Here is a 19,617-nt window from a genome sequence, read left to right as displayed (position 1 = left end):
GGCGTTGGCCTTTGCTGGCCTTCGGTGACCAAGGAGCCTATTTTACATCTATACAGGGACGGGGAGACAAGGCCTTGAGCCTTTGCCAGAAGAAATTTCAAACCAAGACACCCAAATAAGGCATATCCTCAATGAAAAGGCAAATGGAGGAGAAAAAATCACCCTTCCGCAAAAACAAAAAAAAAAGTTGTCAGAGAAGTTGTTTCTAGCTCTGTTGGAAAAAATGAAACTGAAGTCTTCCCCCGAGAAGTTGTAACTCCAGAACTTCCCTAACGCACATTTGAGATTTGGATTTGTGTTATCCACACGCTCCCAGAACTCCCAAGTCTGGTAATTAGCACACAAAGCCAATGTGGCCGTGGGTTATACCCACAGAGAGGTGGCAATAGCAGACGCAAGGCTGCCCCGGGGAGGGGGGACATTCCCACAGTAGAAGCCACATGAGAGTATCACGGATAAAACAGGAGCTTGCCACCCAAAATTACAAGACCTACAGAGAAGCAACCCATGAAGACACACAGCAGAATGACAAACGGCCCGTACAGACTCCTACATCGAACACGTCATTTTCAAGCACACACCGAAGATTTCCAGACATGGCCGTGTACGTCGCGTGGTAACGAGAGACAGCAACTCCCAATACATTTCAAGAAATTGTCACCGCAGCCCACGTTATCGTTAAATTACAAATCAATAGCCAAAAGAGAACTGAAAACCCAAGGCTCGTCTACTTGGATAGTAACCCAGATCTCTCGTTCCCCTTCCCCTGGATCTTGCTCCCTGCCCAAACTTCTGAAATCTCTAGAAAAAAGAGACTCAGGATGAATGTGAAACCGTGAATAGAAGGCAGACACACACGGGAGGCGTGCGGCCAATCTGAGTCAGAGCTGGATGGGAACAGGTCCCCCCTGGTCCCTCTAGACGGAATATGACCTTCATTAGAGCAGAAGACCAAAGCGTTCTCTGTTCCTTCCAAAGGCTGAGCTCACAATGTGACAAAGACGGGAGCCTCTATTTAAGCGACAGCTGCTAGCAGTCAGCCTTTAGGAGCCAGAGGGAGCCATCTATGCAGAGCCGGGATGGGCTGGTGGAAATGGGACAAAGCAGGTGCCGTGACATAAAGACAGCCCCCCCCCCCCCTTCAGCCTTCTGCCCACCTTGCCTCCTGATGTGAAATCCCAGCATGAGCAACACGCTCTTTTGGGGTGGATTTCGAGGTCCCTAGGGGTTCTCTGTTAAGGCTCCTGTAGTCTGTGAGCAAGGCATTAGGACACGCTTTGGAAAAGGCAAATGTAGACTCTGTCCCCCACAGGGACTCATTAAAGTGACCATCATCTCGCTGGCTCCCTTGGCAACCCCCGCAGGGACACAGGGCCCAGGGTCTGCCGGAGTGTCCCCGGCCGAGGCTTTCTGTTCTCATCAGCCCTGACCTGCTCGCCTACACCCATCCCTCCTCTGCCTGCCTGCCTTTCGTGCCTCAGTCACCATCAGGAGACCCTCGTCCAGGTTCAGGTGGTCGGGTCACTTCCCCTCTCCAGCCCCCAGTGCTCCTTAGCAGCATCAGAAGCCAGGAGCCCCTCCCTCGCAGGGTTCCTGGCAGGGGTGGGGGTGGGGTGGGGAAGGGGGTGGTCTGAGGCGAAGCGCCTGAAAGCGTTTTGTTCCAGCACGGCCTGGGCGAGAAGAGACATTTTGCAGATGGATGTACCCGGACTTGACCATTCCTCCGACTTCCGGTCTGGGTGTGCCAGCTGTCTGCTCACCAGATCTCAATACCTCCTCCCAGGTAACAGCCTCAGGATACTTGAGAGACAGCGGATGAGTCCCCGCTCCCGGCGCTTGTGTGACCTCAAGCCGCTGGGTCACTCTCTCGGGGCCTCCGCAATCCCTTCTGCAAAGCGGGAGAGCTGCTGCCTCTAATTCTCCCTCCACCTCAGAATTGCTCTCAGAAGGACAACTAGCACGTACAGGGTGGACTTTACGAGGCTGAACAACCCGGACAGTGCGGTAACCATGATATAGAAACGGGGCGGCGGGGGGGGGGGGGGGGGGGAGGGGCAGGGGACTGTGGTCCAGAAAGGTGAAGTAACTCACACATTCCTATATGGTAGAGAGGGGATTTGAACCCATGCGGCCATCCTTCCCATCGTGCCAACATCCTCCCGCACAGCACGGTGGGCGAGGGCACAGCCACTCGAGCCGGGCCGCCTGACTGGGTGCGCCTGCCGCGGCATATTGCTCAGCTCGACGGTGCCTCAGTTTCCCCAGCTGCAAAACAGGAGATGAAAGGAATACCCCCTTCCTCATGGGATTGCAGGGAACCCCGCTGAGGGCCCCAGGAGCCAGGCGCTGAGCTGGACACGCTCCCACGGTGCAGCCAAGGAAACTGGAGGGAGGGGCTGAGTCACCTGCCCAGGTGGCACCGTTAGTAAGTAGCGGCCCAGCGATTAAAGCCCAAACGCCCTAACTTCAAAGCCCATGCTTTCAACCCCTCTGCCCCACCCCCATGTGACACCCTCAAACTCCGTTCAAAACGGGCCTCCAGACTGCAAATTGGCCCCCATGGGCTGCCTGACTCACCACCTTCCAGTGAGGGGGCCCGAACCCTGCGCCTTGTCTGTGACTCATCCCTTTCTGGCCCGTTACCAGCATCTGTGACTGAAGGACCCCTGAATGCAGACACCCATCCCCCCCCTTCCTCCTCAGCCCTGCTGCCTGCTCCCGTCCAGACTCCTAGAGCTGAGGACGATGAGGGCCATGTACCCCCATTCCAACATGTAGACTTGTAAATGGGCTGGACCCAAAGTGCCCCTCAATTCTCATCCGTCCAAGGCTGCGGGGCTAGGTAGCTGGAGGGGGGATGCGGTTGGAGAGGGGGCCGCTCTCTTTAGAAACAGTTGGCAGGGCGCCCCCCCCCACCTCAAGGCAAGTGAGGGGGCTTCGGAAAACCCGAGGGCATGGCATGTGTCCACTGGAATTCTGAGGGTGAGGTGACCAAGGGGAGGGAGAGGCTGCCTAGGCTTCCTTGTTGCTATGAGACAAGGACCGAGCTGCTTTGGGAATGGCCTGCGGTCCCAGCATTTGGGGGCCAGGATGCGAGCGTGTCTCCCGGGACCCCAGAGGGAACCTTGCAGAATGTAGCTGGTTTGAGGTCATTTTGAATTAGGATCCTGTGCCAAGGGGACGGGTTGGGGAAAAACAGGGAAGGGGCCCTGAGATCCTATCAGAAAGACTCATGTTGGGGTGGACCCCCGGGAGACAGGTGCTGAAGGGGACTGTTAGCCCAGCCAGCCTGGGGACGCTTCGCCCAGGTGGCAGCTGCAGGTGGGAGATCTCCAGCAATAGGGACGGGGGTTCTCTGAAGAACCCCCCCTAATGAGAAGGAGTGCCTCCTTCCTTGTTATATGGGTCTTTGAGTTTAGGGCAGACTTGAGGGAAAGGAGAAGCTCAACGGAGCTTAAAGCTTCGCTACTAGACTATTTTAATATCTAAAAAAATAAGGTCAACCCTAAAAGTGACCGAAAGGTCAGGAGATATGCCTGAGATTTCATCCAAGAGCAGGAAAGTTTGGGTCAACAGAGCGGGTTGACAAGGCGGCCACTGGGAAAGACTAACATGATTTCTGCCGGCAGCCTGCCAAGCGCAGCTCATTGTGTGTCCGATCACCGCTTCAGCCTCCAAACCCCCTTTCCTCCTTTCTGCCGCCCTACCCTTGAACCCTGTCCCAGCCCATCAGGCTCGGGTCTGCCAGAACAGCTTTTTCCCTGCACTGCGCTTCCTCCCAGAAAGTCGGTATATCCTAGTGGTCGTGAGCTCGAACGTCTGGGTTTGAATCCCAGCGACCTGCCTTGGCAGCTGAGGGACCTAGAACACGTTGCTTGACCTCTCTGGACTTCAGCATCACTGTCTGTATTCCATTGGGTATCCGTGAGGCTTCAAATGATTACAAATAATGCACTTAGGAACATAGCAAGAACCCGCTCAGCGTTAGGGGTCATCATTACTGTCCAAGGCTTCCTCCTGGCTGTGAAATCTTGGGCAAGTCCCTTTCCCTCCCTGAATCTCAGTTTCTGTATCTGAAAAAATAAATTGGGTGTGGGTACAATTCGCTAGTGGCGAATTGTACCAAACTCTGGAGGAGAGAGACCCCGAGCCCAGACCCGTCCCAAGGAAGGGCAAGAGGAAGGCCGGCAGGTCAGCGGGCAGGATCAGGGGTCCAGCCAGCAGGACGGTCCGCCCTATCCTGTTCTCCTGCGTGGTCCCTCTGCCAGCCTCTGGGAGAGTCTCCCCAACCTGCCCCCCGACTAGATCAGGAAACAAATGGTATTTGAGGAGTAGCTGCCCTTTGTTCCTTTGTTCCTTTGTACCCTTTGTTCCTCGCTGGATACACATGAACGGTCATCCAGGTGAGGCCCCAGGCCCCCACCCCCTTGCCTCTAACCCCATCACAAGCCTCTGCTCTGACTCTCTTCAGTGATACTCCTTCATAGGGAGACCTTTTCTCTTTCACAGGCCTTCCATCATATACATAGACAGCAAGGTCTGCACTCCTGGAGCCCTAAAACTCAGCTTCCCTGCCTTCAAGTGCCATGTCTACAGAATCCTGGGGTGGGGGGGGGTCATCAGAAACCTGCCTTTCCTTAGAGGCGCTGGAGAAATGGCCATCAGCCCTTAGGTTCCGCTGTGCACGAAATACACCCTGAGCACACATTAGGTGCCAGTGACCCAGATAGGAAACAGACACGGTGCCAGACCTCAAGAAGTTCTCAGGCTTGTGAGGGAAACACAAGTCACAGACCCGTGCAACAGAAACAGGTGCAGGGACTACCAGGGGAGGGCAGGGGCGGGCCACCTTGGCTAATGGGGTCGGGGAAGGGCCCGGAGGAGGGGGTCGACTGAGCCCAGGGCGGAGTGAGGCTCCCAGGATGTACTTGGCTGCTTCCTCATTGGTCGGGGTCCGCTGGATGCTGAGAGACAGCAGGAACGAGCGATGTGGAGTCTGAAAACTTCCGGGTTCAAATCCCAGGTGCACATCCGGTGACCATGGGACCCCGGGCAAATTACAGAACCTCTCTGAGTTTCAAGTGTTACCCGTGAAATAAGGAAGATTATAATGTGGAGCTCCAGGGTGGCCAGGGCAAGTAACAGAGTACGGAGTGTGGGGAGGAGGGACGGACTGAGCCCCGGGGGCTGTCAGGATGACGGGGTAAGATGGTGACAGCCCTGACCGCTATGGAAAGAGGCCGCAGCCTTATTGGCTGGCCACTCCTTCTGGTCTCTCTTGGCTGGGCCTGGATGCAGGCAAACACCTTCCAGCCAACTGCCGGGCCCCCCCGCAAGGAGGACACCCGTTTCCTCCTTGGTCCTCGGCCCCTCCTGAGCTGGGAACAGATGTCCTCGCTTCCTGCCCAAGCCTGAAAGGTGGCTTGGCTTCCAGGGAAGCAGCAACTCTGGATGGAAATCTCTGGGCTTCCCCAGAGAGGAAAGCTCTCTCTTCCCTGGCTTCTGCCCCTCCTCTCTGGTTGGGCTCGAGTCCTGGAATCTACTGTTGCTACGCAAACATTTCTGGGCCCTACCTGAGCCTGCTTCCCCTCGGAAGGTCCCAGGCTGGGGTACTTTGGTTGAACACATAGACGAGCCTTAGCCCCACCCTGTTCAGAAAGGGGGTGGGAGCAGAAAGAAGAAAGAACAGAACACCTATGAAGGAAGGCACTATAGGCACCCGGGGAATAAAGGTAAAGAAATAAAAAAAAGGAAATTAACATTTACTGGGCACCTAATATGTGCTAGGAATAAATAAGGAAGGGACAGCCTGCATTGGGCATATTCTGAGTGCCAGGCACTTAGTGCTGTGCCGTGGGCATACCAAAAAAAATCATGCTGAGGAATGGTCCTTACCCCCGAGTCCCCAGGAGATTTTACACCAGTCTCCTGCCAGTCCCGGAGACACAGAGATGAGGGTGATGCCGCTGGTCCCCGCCCTGGAGGGGCTGGCAGTCTTGCGGGAGACAGGGGAAGTGGGAGATGCGGCACCTTCAGGAGCCATCCCAGCTCTTGTTTGTTAGAGCCATTTTAGCAATATCGAGCAGAAGGTACAAACATTTCCCACACATCCCCTGCCCTACACATGCGTGGCCTCCCCCACTGCCAATGTGCCCGCCTTAGCGGTACATTTGTTGCAATGAGCGAATCTACACTGGCATGGCATTGTCACGCCGAGTCCGTAATTCACATGGGGTTGGCTCTTGGCGGTGTACCTTCTATGGGTTTGGATAAATCTAGAATGATGCCTCTCCACCATTATGATATCCTAGAGAGTCATCTCCCTGCCCTAAAAATCCTGTGTTCCGCCTATTCATTCCTCCCTCCCCCATAAGCCCCGGCGACCGCAGATCTTTTTACAGTCCTCACTGATTTTGCTTCTCCAGAATGTCACATAGGTGCTCATACAGCATGTAGCCGCCTCAGACCGGCTTCTTTCACTTAGTAATATGCATTTAAGTTTCCTCCATGTCTTTGCATGACTTGGTAGCTCATTTCTTTTTATCGCCAAATAATATTCCATTGTCTGGATGTACCGGTTTGTTTACCCGATCACTTACCAAAGGACACCCTGGTTGCTTCCAAGTTTGGGCAATTATGAATAAAGTTCCTATAAACATCCGTGCGTAGGTTTTTGTGTGGACATGGCCCCAGCTTCTGAGCTGAAGCCACCTTCTTGTGGGGCCACTCCCAACTAATGGCTGGGCATGAAAAGAGTGTTAGGGCCTGGGAATTTCTGCACAATGCAACACCTCCCAACTGGGGCAGTCTTGACCCTGGAGCTCCCTGGTGGGTTGACCAAGACTTTGGCAGATCTGCACTGGGGTCTGAGGCTCTCCCAGCCCTCAGCCCCCCGATCAACCACTTGTACATCCCAGCCCATCTCAGTGTCTGCTTCCTGGAGGACCCAAGTGGCAAACTTCACCTCCAAAACCAAACCACAATCCATGCAATTCTCTTGGCCACCATGACCCCCAAGTTTCCATTCCTCTCACCTGGATGGTTGCATGGCCCCTACCCGGTCTCTCTGCTTCCTCTCCTACCCCGCTATGACCCAGTCTCCATACAACCATCAGAATGATCTTTTACAAGCACAAACCACGCCATGTCGCTTCCCTGCTTCAAGTCTTCCAACTGGGCTTAGAACCAAACCCACTCCCTTCCCCTAGCCTGTAAAGTCCTACATGACTTCACCCTGCCTTTCTCTCCAGATCTTTCTCCACTGAAGTTCACTCTGCTCCAGCCCCAGTGGCCTTCCTTCTGTTCCTGGAACATACCAAACTCATTTCTGCCCCAGGGCCTTTGCGCTTGCTGTTGCCTCTGCCTAGAGCACTCGGTCTTTCCCCCAGACTTCTGCATGGCTGGTCTCTCAGGTCCTTCAAATCTCATATGCAGGACCTTTCTGACAATTTTATAAATAATGCCCATCTCCCAACTCCCCCCCACCGTACACACACACACACACACACCCCACCTACAGCTTTCTATAATATTTACTTCAAAAATTTTTTGGTAGTCCTCATTACTATTATAAATTAACTTGTTGATTTAACTATTCTTTTGTTTACTGTTTGCCTCCCCGACTAGATTATGAACTGTGAGCCTGTCTTATTTCCAGCTCTCCCCTGGGCCTGATATTATGCCTGGCACAAAGTCGGTCTCAAAACATGTATTTTGAATAAATAATTATATTTGTTTATTTAGGGCAGAATTCCCCTTAGCCTAAGAACGGAATATAAGTGAAGAAATAAAAAGCCTCAGAGACGTGAGACTTTAGAGAGGAAATGTGGGGACAATTGAATTCTGAGGGAAGTTCCCCCTTGAGACTCTGTCTCTGACCATCTCTGGAGAAATTCTGTGTTAGGACTGGAGGGAGGTGTCTCTCCCACAGCCCCGGAGAAACGGGTCTCGGGACCTCCCTGTCCTGGCCTCCCCTCCCCTCTGCCTCCAGCAGCAGCCAGTGTTGCCCATGGGGGAACTAGTTTTGCAAATATTTACCAAGAAGCCACCCTGGGAAGGGGCCCTGTGCTGAATGTTGAGGACAGAGACGAGCCAAGGAAGGGGAGCTGTTCCAGGCAGGAAGCAGAGAGAGGAGACACTCTGGTGAGTTTGGGGCATTATGCCTCGTTGGATACTGTTCCAAACAGGGTGGGGAATAGAAGGTGAGGCCGGAGGGGTGAGCAGTGTCCAGATTGACAACAGTCTCGCAAACCAAAAGAAGCTAGCTAGCGTAAGGCCCGGCATTTATTGAGGCTTTCCGTGTATTACTGTTATTCCATTTTATAGATTGGAAAACTGAGGCACAGAGAGAGGGTGTCAAGAATTGGGAAAGGCCTGAGACTCTACCCTCCTTGCAAACTATGTCACACAGCTGGTAATGGGGGCAGTCAGGGCCAGAATTAGGCCTTCTGGCTCCAGAACCCATGCCTTTGACCGCTAGGCAGTCCTGCCCCTCCCTAAGGGGTTTGGAATTTATTCCATAAGGGATGGGGAGCCACCTATGGATTTATAAGCAGGAGAGTGGCCTGTTCCTATCAAGAGGCTTAAAAAGCCAGCCTAGGGGATCAACAGACCAATCTTCAACAAGATGAGACTCCAGCCTCTGGGCCCATTTATCCAACAGTCCTCAAATCTCATGGGGCGGCTCATATAAAAGTGGCACCATTTGGCACCCAAGCCACAGTGGCTCTGCTGCCCTTGGTGGCAGCCCCCTCTCCCAGCCTTCCCTGGATTTTCTACGACGGTTTTTCCTCGGATGTTTTGTGCATGTTTCTGTCTTCACAGAACACGTGTAGAGGTAGCCAGGACCCCCGTGCCTCATGCACCTTCAGGACCTCATGGGTCTCCTCCTGCCTGCCTTTGCCTTCAGAGAGCCTGGCTCACCTCTCCATCAGGGAGATGATGCTTCCTCGAAGCTGTGACGCCGGGCAGGGTTTCCAGGTCACGGTTCCAACGAGTACGAACTCACATCCACGCACATAAGGCTCTGGGGGGTTCGTGTACAGGGCTTGCGTTTTGCTCTGCTCCCACTTTACAGCTCGTGATCCTTGACTCCCAGAGATCCGGGGAGCAGAGCAGGCATCATCCTGGGGCTGGGGGCGGGGCGGGGTGTGTGGAGCATGTGATCTCAGGATCCCAGTGGTCAAAGATGGTCCCCGGGGCTGTGGCCTTCTGAGAAATGTTCCCGTCTCTCCCCACCACCAGCACGATGCAGAGACCACACGGTCCTGTGGTGGTTCAGAGCCCCAGTTTGTGCCTTCCCCCTGAAGTCAAGAACTCATGCTAGAAAGGGAGACAGGCCTGGGCGTGGCTTAGGTTCAGGATTGACCTGGGTGTGGCTTTGGCCCATGACTCCCAGGTGCCACAGCCCCTCTCCTCCAGCCTAGGCTGCAGCCATGAACATCCACCGCTTCTGAATGCCCTTCCAGCCCTGGGAAGCCACGCTGGTCAGAAAACGCCTTGTGGAAAATTGGAGGGGACCTGAACTGTGAAGAATGGTATGATTTTCTTTGAAGTTTTTAATTGCAAAAGTTCATTTGCAACACAATATATATCTATAGACATTTTTGATAGGAGAAAGTAAAAGTCTCCTCAACCACCCCCACACCACAGCTCACTCCCATTCCTTCTGGTTCCTTCTAGTGCCTGGTCCACCTGCTCGCCGGGGTTTTGCCTTCCTAATATAGACTGCAGTGGGGAGAGGGGGTCTTCTCTGGCACCCCTGAGGATTCAGAAGAGGAAATTTCTACTACCCTCTGAGATCACAGGAAGTTTTTCTTTGTTTTTCCACTGTGTGTGTGTGTGTGTGTGTGTGTGTGTGTGTGTGTGTGTGTTGTGTCCTGTCGTGTTTTGTGGGAGTGGAGGCGAGTGAACTCTACTCCTTCTTTAGCTTGGAGGTGGCAAGTGACAGGCAGGTGGCCACCGTATAGGAAGAAGGTGGCTCAAAATCTCCAGTCCCCTGTCCCCAACACTGACCTCTTTTCTTCTTCTTCTTCTTCTCCCCACGCCCACCCCACCTCCGTCGCCCAGCCTGAGTCGGGTCAGAAGCGCCTGAACTCAAACGCTGTTCCAGCGCATCCTAGCTGTGTGACCTTGGATGGCGACCTGACCCCAGTGGGCCTCGGTCCCCTCATTTCCACGGGGAGCACGTCCACCGTGAGGCTTAATTGTGCCCGAGCTTGTAGCTCGCTCGGCACTGGGCCCGGAACGAAGAAAAGCTCCCCGCGAGGTAGCTGTCGGCATCACGGGTTCGGGGAGGGGGCCGGAGCACCGGAGCGGGGCGGGGGTGGGGGGTGGGGGTGGGGGTGGGGTCCCCAGGGCGTCCCGCCGCGCGGCCATCGCGTCGCCGCCCCCGGCGCCGGGCGGGCGGGCGGCCGGGCTAAAGCTCTCGCCGGCGCCCGGGCCTCGGCGCCCGGCACGGAACGGGTGCGGGGCTGGGCCACGGCCGGGCCCCGGGGGAGCCGGCGGGGCGGGGCCGCCGCGCCCGCTCCCCCTCCCCGCCGCCCGCCGCCTTCTCCTCCTCGCGCCGCCCGGGCTCAGAGCGGCGGCAGCAGCGGCCGCGGCAACAGCTCCGGCTCCGGCTCCGGCTCCCGCTCCGGCTCCCGCTCGGCCCCGCGCGCCCGGGCCCCGCGCCCCGACCCCGCCGCCGCGCCTGCCGGGGGGCCTCGGGCGCCCCCGCCGCCCGCCTCACGCTGAAGTTCCTGGCCGTGCTGCTGGCCGCGGGCATGCTGGCGTTCCTCGGTGCCGTCATCTGCATCATCGCCAGCGTGCCCCTGGCGGCCAGCCCGGCGCGGGCGCTGCCCGGCGGCGCCGACAACGCCTCGGCCGCCTCGGCCAGCGCCGCCGCCGCCGCCGCCGCCGCCGCGTCCCCGGGCCCGCAGCGCAGCCTGAGCGCGCTGCACGGCGCGGGCGGCTCGGCCGGGCCCCCCGCGCTGCCCGGGGCGCCGGCGGCCAGCGCGCACCCGCTGCCGCCCGCGCCCCTCTTCAGCCGCTTCCTGTGCACGCCGCTGGCGGCCGCCTGCCCGTCGGGGACCGAGCAGGGCGACGCGGCGGCCGGCGAGCGCGAGGAGCTGCTGCTGCTGCAGAGCACCGCCGAGCAGCTGCGCCAGACGGCGCTGCAGCAGGAGGCGCGCATCCGCGCCGACCAGGACACCATCCGCGAGCTCACCGGCAAGCTGGGCCGCTGCGAGAGCGGCCTGCCGCGCGGCCTCCAGGACGCCGGGCCCCGCCGCGACGCCATGGCCGACGGGCCCTGGGACTCGCCGGCCCTCATCCTCGAGCTGGAGGACGCCGTGCGAGCCCTCCGGGACCGCCTGGACCGCATCGAGGTGAGCGCCGCGCGCGCCGTCGGGGGCGGGCGGGCGGGGGTGGGAGGGGCCGCTCGCGGGCGCCCCGGGGAGGCCGGCCGTGGCCGACGCCGTGACTGAGGCTCAGGGGGCGCGCGGCAAAGGCTCGTTCCGCTCCCCTTTTCCTCCAGGCACCCTCTGCCGGAAGCCTCGGTTTGGGCTTCTGCGAAATGGGCGTGAGTGCCCGCTTGTAGTGAGGATTTAGTAAAATGTAGGTATATGGAAATGCTTGGCCCGTCCTAGGGCCTCCTTAAATGCCCGTTTCGTTTCTTTCTTCCAGACCCCCCCCCCGCAACGCGGGACCAGTCCCACTCACTTCCTGTGGTCAGGAGATAGGAAGCGCTGTCCAGGGGACTTGGGGAACCTGCTGTCCTGCCGAAGAGCAGGGAAGGGAGTGTCCCATAAGCCAAATCCGGCTGCCCCTCAGTGCTTCCCCTCCCCGTACCCCGCCCCCGCCCCGGGCTCCGACCGCGGGCCCAACCGCAGGAACTTAGATAGCGCTGGCCTAGCCTCTACTGCCCGGCAGCCAGCAGCTCTGGGGTGGGGACTGACCAGAGAACAGGCTCTCCCGCGGGCTCCTTCTCCACACACCCCTTTCAACGGTCTCTGGCTCAGGTCAGACACAAGGGATGTAACAAAGGGAGTCGGCTCTGGGCTGTGGTGTGATTCCGCCACCAGTGGTTTCTCATTTGAAGTCTCCAGACCCCCCACCTCCCTGGGAAAACCCATTTGCCCCCCCCCCCCCCCCCCGGAGCGGGAGCTGGGCAGACTAGGAAGGACAGACAGCTGCAAGACACTGACCACCCCCCAGCCATCCGTGATTTCCAGATGGCAGGGAAGGGGGTTAGCAACAAAACTGAGTCTGTGGAAAGAGACGGGGAGAAAGAGGCCAAAGGCTCCTTTAGCATTTTCCCCCAACCGGGTGCACCTGGCGAAGGCAGAGGGCGGAGAGGCTGGAAGGAAGGGAAGGCAGAGGGAGGAGAGGCTGGAAGGAAGGGAAGGTAGGGACTCCCCCCTCCTCATGGCTCTCGCAGATCAACCTCCGGCCCAGCGGCACCAAATGATGCCTGTGTGGAAGGTTGGCCATTGCCGTGGCCCGGTGGCCCTCCAGGGAGTCTGTGCAGGTGTCAGCACCCGCCTCTGGTGGGGGTCCGCCGGGGGGTTGTCACATGGCAGCCAGGCCATCACAGCCAGCCCTGTCATCTTACTGGTGAGACACTTGGGGCTCAGGGCCCTCCTAAGGTGAGTGACAGAGGAAGGAGGAGAGCCCAGGAGGCTTGTGTGCCAGGCCAACACCCCCTGTTCCTACTTCACCTCTGGGGCATTTCTAGGATGCGAGAGCCAAGAGCAGGGAGATAATCAGAGGAACACTGAAGCGCAACTGTGAAGGGGAGCCTCAGTTTCCTCACCTGTGCAATGGGGACAATAATGTCACCTGCCTCGTCGGGGCGTTAGGAAGATGAAGTGAGTTCATCTTTGTGAACGGCCCAGAACGGCGTCGGGCAGAGATGTGCTCCATGAACTTGAGTGATGGCTATTTTTATCATTAAGCAATCATATTGCTAATTTTTCAAGTAGCCAAAGATCAAAATGGGAACAACCCCCCCCCCTTTTTAGGAAAAAGAGTTTATTAATGTCAAAAAAAGAAAAAAAAAGATTCGGTTTTCAATAAACTTCCTCTTGCCTGCCCCAGCCCCTGCCTCCACACCCAGATGGCACCGTGGTTCCTCCCACGTCTGGGGCTGGCAGGGCTGGGCTTGCCCTGGACCTGTTCCCCCAGCACCTGTGCATTTGGCAGGGTGGGCTCCCCTCCAGTTAGCCTGCTGAGGTTGGGGGGGTGGGGATCCTGGCGCCTGGGATTTGTCACCAGACCAGCCTCCCGGGTTGGGAGAGCCCTGGCTTCCCTACACACGCCCCTCCTGCTTTCTGAGCGCAGTGGACTTGGAGGCAGGAAGGCGGAGGTCTGCTTGCCCACCAGATCTGCCTTCTGGGCCTGGCAGCCCCAGAGCCAATCTCCCTGGGGTCTTTGGGAGGGACTGGGGTCTGGACCCTGACAGTTGTGGGGTCAGACTCCCGAGCTCAGCGGAACCGCGTGCTCTCTTTAGCTACTGTCTTCTTCCTCCCCTCTCTTCATCCGATATCCTCAAAAGCTTGCCCCCCGATTCTCAGGGTCTGTTTTCTCGCCACTCACCTCTCTCCCCTTACAGCTCGCTGAACGTGCTCTGGGGCCGTCACCCAAGACGATCAGTTGAATGGGAACGATTCTGTCCTTACCTTGATGAACGCCTCTACAACGTCTGACCCCAGTGATCATTCCCTCCTAAAGATCTCCGGGCCCTTGGCTTCTAGACACCTCTTACCTGCTCTTCCTCCCTCTCTGCTTCTGTGTCCCATTTCGGGGTCCTCCTCCTTTATCGGTCGCACGCCTCCTGGCTCTCTTCTCACTTTCCCTGGGTGAACTCAGCCACACCCGGAGGCTCCCAACGCCCAGTCCGCTGTGGCGCCCCAGCCAACTTCGTCCAGCCCAGGTTTCTTTCCGGAGCTCCAGACCGGTAGATCCAACCGCTTCCTGAGCACCTCCCTCTGGACGTCACACTGGCCCCCTGCCCTCATGGTGCCCCAACCTGGACTCAGGTCCTCCGCCGACCCGCTTTTCAGGTGTGCTCTGATAAGCCATGGTTAGTTCCCGCCCTGCCCTCCTTCCAGTCGACCTCACCTCTCTTGCAGCAGCCTCCTCAGTCGTCTCCCACTCCAGGCACACCCACCCCTCCATCCATCTTCCTTAAGCCCCAAGGATCGCCCTTAAGCCCATCATGGGGCTTCCTCATGGTGCAAACCCCTCAGCCTGCTCCCAGGCTCTCATCACAGAGCTGGCCCGTCTCCCATTTCCTTCTTGCCTCTGCCCAGATTACCCCCAGAGTAGCCATACTCATCAGCCAAGAGTCTGCTCTGAGGACACCTCCTCCCAGAGGCCCTCCCTGATCGCACACTGACCTTTTCCTACCCCCATTCCTGCTCCCGCAGCCCTCTGCGCATCCCTGCCCGTCCCCACCTGGCCCGTCTCTGTATCACCCCCTCCCTCACCCCACCAGCCCTCTACCAAAGGGGAGGGAAGGTCACACTGGCCCAGCCTCTCCTCGAGGCCTCAAGTGAGAACCCTGTTTGTGAGCCTAGGAGAAATTATTTCTCTTCTTGCCTGTGTTTTTGTTTTTGTTGTTATGGTTGTGGCCGTTAATGGAAAAAAAGTCAAAATGTGTCTTGGGGGGAAAAAATCGCATTTAATTCCGCCATTTCATCCATTTTTTCAGCCCCTTCTGGTCCTTTATCCAGATGTAGACATTGTTCCAGAATTACCGGTTGCCGGTAATTACCGTTTTAATGATGGCCATGATATGCTGGGATCTATCTCTGGCTCCACCATCCATCACTGCTCTGACCATCTCTTCTCCTTTGCTTGGAGATGTAGGTTGTTCCTAATTATTTTTCTTCTAGATGCTCATTGCAGGATCAATTTCATGCAGATAGTTTTTTGTTTGTTTGTTTTTTTTTTTCTTTTGAAGTCTGTTGAATTATTTCTTTAGGCTGAATTCCCAGGAGAGGTATTACTGGGTCAGAGGATATTGATTTTTTATGGCTGTGGCCAAGAACCACTTTCCAAAAGGGTTGAACCATTTACATGGCAACCAGCCACGCATACATGTTCCAGGGTTCCTTTTTTTTTTTTTTTTTTTTGCATTAATTTAATGTATGTGGCAAACGAAGCTTTCAGATTGATTCCATCAGCAGTTCTTTGTTTGACTAAACCACATCCTTAACCTGGCCTAGCAAGCTGGTCGCCTGCCTCCATGTTGGGGTGGAAAGACGGGGGTAAGGAACACCCTGACAATGGTCACAGGGGACCCTGGCCTCGATAACAATTATAGCTCATGCTTGCTGAGCACCTACTGTGTGTCAGGCACTGGGCATTATCTCATTTAATCCTCATCAAATCTCCATAAGGGAGGTAACCATTTCATCCCCCTTGTACGGATGAGGAAACCAACGTTCAGAGTGAAAGCAATTGGCCCGAGGTCGCACAGCAGGGGAGCCTGTCAGTGTCTGGTTCCAGAGCCCTTAGTGGGCATCATTTTCTCTAGATCCATCTGGAGAGGTCAGACCTCACCTACCTTCAGGAAGAGTGGGAAATGGGGCGCCTGGGTGGCTCAGTCGGTTGGGCGGCCGACTTCGGCTCAGGTCATGATCTTGCGGTCCGTGAGTTCGAGCCCCGCGTCGGGCTCTGTGCTGACAGCTCGGACGGAGCCTGGAGCCTGTTTCAGATTCTGTGTCTCCCTCTCTCTGACCCTCCTCCGTTCATGCTCTGTCTTTCTCTGTCTCAAAAATAAATAAAACGTTAAAAAAAAAAAAAAAAAGAGTGGGAAAGGCCGGTGGGGGGCAGGGCCTCTTGCTAGACGGTGCCCCGGACCATTTCTGTGTCAGAGCCCCCAGGGCCAGAGGGAGGAGGGCCAGTCCCCAAAGGCTTGTCCTGCCGGCCGGCAGGACCGGCAGAAGGCTCACGTGGAAGTTTTGCTAATAATAAATAACAGTATTAAGTAACACTGATTAGCTCACTCAGTCTTGGGCCCTGTGAAATGGGCTGTACACGCTCCCCTCTTACAGATAAGGACGTGGAAGAACCAGAACCCGACAACCCGCCCCACCCCCGCCCCACCCCCACGCGCCGGCTTCCGCTTCCGCCCCGTGAAATGATACAGCGGGCCAGAGGTTCGCGAAACACCTTTCAGCTCGAAATGTTCTCCGAGGTAGTGCGGCTGGTGGCATAAAGTGGAGTTCTTTTTGCTTGTGACTCTAAGCTCTTTACTTCCCTCTCTGTTTTTTTGTCAGTTTGCTAATCTGTAAAGTGGGTGGAAGGCGGGGGGAGGCTGGATCTGGGCCCGGCCCTTTGGGCTCTCCGTTGGGAGTTCTTGGATGCCTCCTGCTTAGGGATTGGCGGTGGCGGGGAGGTGGGGGGGAGAGTTGAGGGCGGTTACGTGTGTGCGCGGCCCTCACCGAGCCCCCACCCACCCACTCCCAGGCCTCCAGTTTCGGAGGGAAATCTGCAGAGAAACACAGCGCCTTAGGGAATCTATCGGTGCCTTTGCTAAAGTCTGTTGCTTTTTTTTTTTTTTTTTTACATTGCTGCCCATTCTGGCAGCTTCTGCTCTGTGAGGGCTGCTTCCCTGACCCTACCTCTTTTGGCCGTGAAGGGGGCTGGCGCGCTACAGCAAGAGGGGTTCTGCCCGTTGGCCTTCTGTTTGAGGATATGGATCCTCGGGGCCCACCAGCCACCTGCAGCCCCAGATGGCGCCTCGCCCTGTGGCTGCCTCCCCCCCCCCCCATCTCTAGGTGGTACAGTCCCACTGCACAGCCCTTAACCCCTACTCCTGCCTGTGCCACGCCTTTGTCTAGCAAGACACCGGGTGTTAAAAACCCCGGTTCTGCCACCTGTTTGCTGTGACCTTAGAAAATCCCTTCTTCTCTCTGATCCTCAGATTCTCCATCTGTCAGATGTAAGGGGTGCACACGGCGCTCCGAGGAGCCAGCTTGCCCCGTCGTTCGGTGCCCTGGTGGCCTCCCGTCCCTGGCAAGCCTTGCCCCAGGGGAGGAGGCCCTTCCTGCTGTTGCAAGCTCGGCAGGCGCTACGTGAACAGAAGGCAGCACCTAACCTGGGGGATTTTTTTTTTTTTCTTTTGAAGTATATCTTCTATTCGAGATACGTAAGAGCTCACGTCTCTCACTTACAAAACACACAAATCTTAAATGTGCAGCTCAGTGCGCACTTACGTGTGGACGAGAGCACCGCTCAGATCGAGAGCGGGGCATTTCCAGTGTCCCTGAAGGCTCCTCTGGGACCCCTGGAGTCCCTACTTCCCCAGACTGCCGCATCCCTTTATGTCCGGTGTTTCTGTTGTACGTGATGGCTGACATTTGATCGTGGGGCAGGTGACAGTGGCTTGTGATTTTTTTTCATGCCGTGTAGTGTTTGGGTGCATAGACACGCCTACATTTACTTACCCCTTCCCCTGTGGATGGACATCCGGGTGTTACAAATAAGGCTGCCGTGAACATTCTTGTGACATCTTTTGGTGGTGATGAGCCCTCATTTCTCCTGGATACATCCGCAGGAGTGGGTGTCGGGGTCCCGGGAGAGACATTTACGTAGCGTTTAGGAGGTGATGCCAAACACTTTGCCGAAGTGGCAGTAAGCGATTACATGCCCACCTGTGTGTGAAGCTTGCCAGCCTTGGTGTGGTTATTTTTAAAACCCTCCCCGTTCTGGTGGGCGTGCAGTGAACTTACTGTGGTTTTAACTTGTGTGTCTCCGATGACTCACGATGTTGAGCACCTTTTCTTCTGTTTATTGGCCATTTGGTGGAGTCCTTGCCTATGGGAGGCGGAAAAAGGTCAGGCAGGGGCTGGCGCTCCTCACCAGGTGACGGTGTGGTGGGGTTCCCCGAGGACAATCTCGGGCGCACGGTCCCCCCCATAGAACTCTAGCGGCAGGGGCTGAGACAGCCAGCCCGGGGTGGAAACACTTATGTGCCCCCACATGCCCCTCATTTGACTCCAGGGGAAGCTGAGGCCCAGAGAGCCCGAGTGACTGAAGGCCACACAGCACGGCAGAAGCTGAGCTGAGCTCACAGCCAGGATTTTCTATTAAAATGGGCTGGGAGGGGGGAAGGGGGATCCCCAGTCTTTGCTGTAGATGTTTGGCCCCCGGCCCAGAAGTATGTGGACAAGCAGGGCCCGAGAGGGAATTCCGTGGCAATGCAGCCCTGGACAGGGAGCACTTGAAGGGAGAGGCAAGGGAGCCTAGGGTTGGGGGTGACCTATCACTTAACTCTGAGGCCTCAGAGCCCAGGACCGAAGACCAGTCCGGCCTCTATGGCCTGCTTTCCTGCCCCTTCGCCGCTGGGTACGTTGGAGACACGGGGCCTGCTGGGAGAGGCCTGCCCTGACTCACCTTGACCCCTGCCGCCCCGCAGAGCCCGTGCCTCCATGAGGGCTCTCGTGCTGTCACACCCCCCAGTCTACCTCCCCCCCCACCCCCGCCCCAGCTGGGAGCACGGTCCATGCCCGGTGCAGGCCTCGTCCACCTCTGGAGCCATTGTACCTGTCACTCAGGAAGAGGCAGCAGGGCATAGGGCACCCTCTGTGCCAGCCTTTTCTAGGGGCCTTCCAACTGAGTCCCCATAAGCACCATGGGACTTTTAACTGCTCCCATTTCACAGGTGAGGACACGGAGGCTCAGAGGGGTTGACCTTGCCCAGGTCACGCAGTCGGGATTTCCCTCTTGACAGCCGGCTCCAGCCCCCCCTCCCCACCCGCCCCACACAGTCACTACTCACTGTGCTCTCCTGCCCCTCAGTAGCCGCAAATAATAATAATGGTTATAACCATTTATCAGTCACTCATCGTGTGCCAGTCTTCACGTACGTTCTTTCATTTTGTCGTTACTTATATTCCAGAAGGTAGAGACTATTATTATCCCGTTTTATTATTTTTTTTTCATTTTTTTTAAAGTTTATTTTTGAGAGAGAAAGACAGAACGTGAGCGGGGGAGGGGCAGAGAGAGGGGGAGACACAGAATCCGAAGCGGGCTCCAGGCTCCAAGCTGTCAGCACAGAGCCCGGTGCGGGGGTTGAACTCACGAACCGCGAGATCATGACCTGAGCCGAAGCTGGACGCTTAACCAACGGAGCCACCCAGGCGCCCCATTATCTCCATTTTAGAGTTGAGGAAAGGAGTTGAGCAGCTTGTCCAGGGCCACAGATCTAGTAAGCGGGGAGCCTGGGAATGACGCTGGCCCGTCTGATGTGAGTCGTGCCTGTGCTCGTGACATCGAGTCGCCACAGCGTATGTGGATGGGTGGACGAATGAGTGAGGGAGGGACTGAGTGAATCGAGACGCTCAGTCTCTCCACAGAAGCCCTCTTTCTTCTCCCTTTGGAGCATCTTAGATCAGGTGTGGGGAAAGCTGCCATCTGGAGGGTGAGCAGGCTTTGGCGGGGGGAGGTGGGGTGGGAACAGGAAGTGTGTTCTTAGCAGAAGGAACAGAATGTACGGAGGCCCTGGGGTGAGAAAGGAGCTGGGGGCCGTTGGTGACTTTAGGTGGGAATGAAGTGTAGCCTGCAGGGGTGGGGAGTGAGGGCTGAGCGTAGAGGGGCTGGGACTTTATCAGTGGGGGAAGGGAGCTG

General features: G+C 56.7%; 1 protein-coding gene across 1 annotated transcript in view; it reads left to right on the top strand.

Moving 5' to 3' along the window:
• Positions 1-5,195: 5,195 nt before the first annotated feature.
• Positions 5,196-19,617, top strand: part of NPTXR (neuronal pentraxin receptor) — a 28,946-nt gene continuing 14,524 nt past the window's right edge. Inside the window, exons 1-2 of the mRNA XM_043564303.1 lie at positions 5,196-5,203; positions 10,424-11,366. Of these exons, the coding sequence (XP_043420238.1) occupies positions 5,196-5,203; positions 10,424-11,366 (951 nt within the window). The remainder of the gene's footprint in view (positions 5,204-10,423; positions 11,367-19,617) is intronic.

The sequence above is a fragment of the Prionailurus bengalensis genome, chromosome B4, assembly GCF_016509475.1.
Source record: "Prionailurus bengalensis isolate Pbe53 chromosome B4, Fcat_Pben_1.1_paternal_pri, whole genome shotgun sequence".
NCBI classification, from domain to species: Eukaryota; Metazoa; Chordata; class Mammalia; order Carnivora; family Felidae; genus Prionailurus; species Prionailurus bengalensis.
This window is presented reverse-complemented; position numbering and strand designations above follow the sequence as displayed.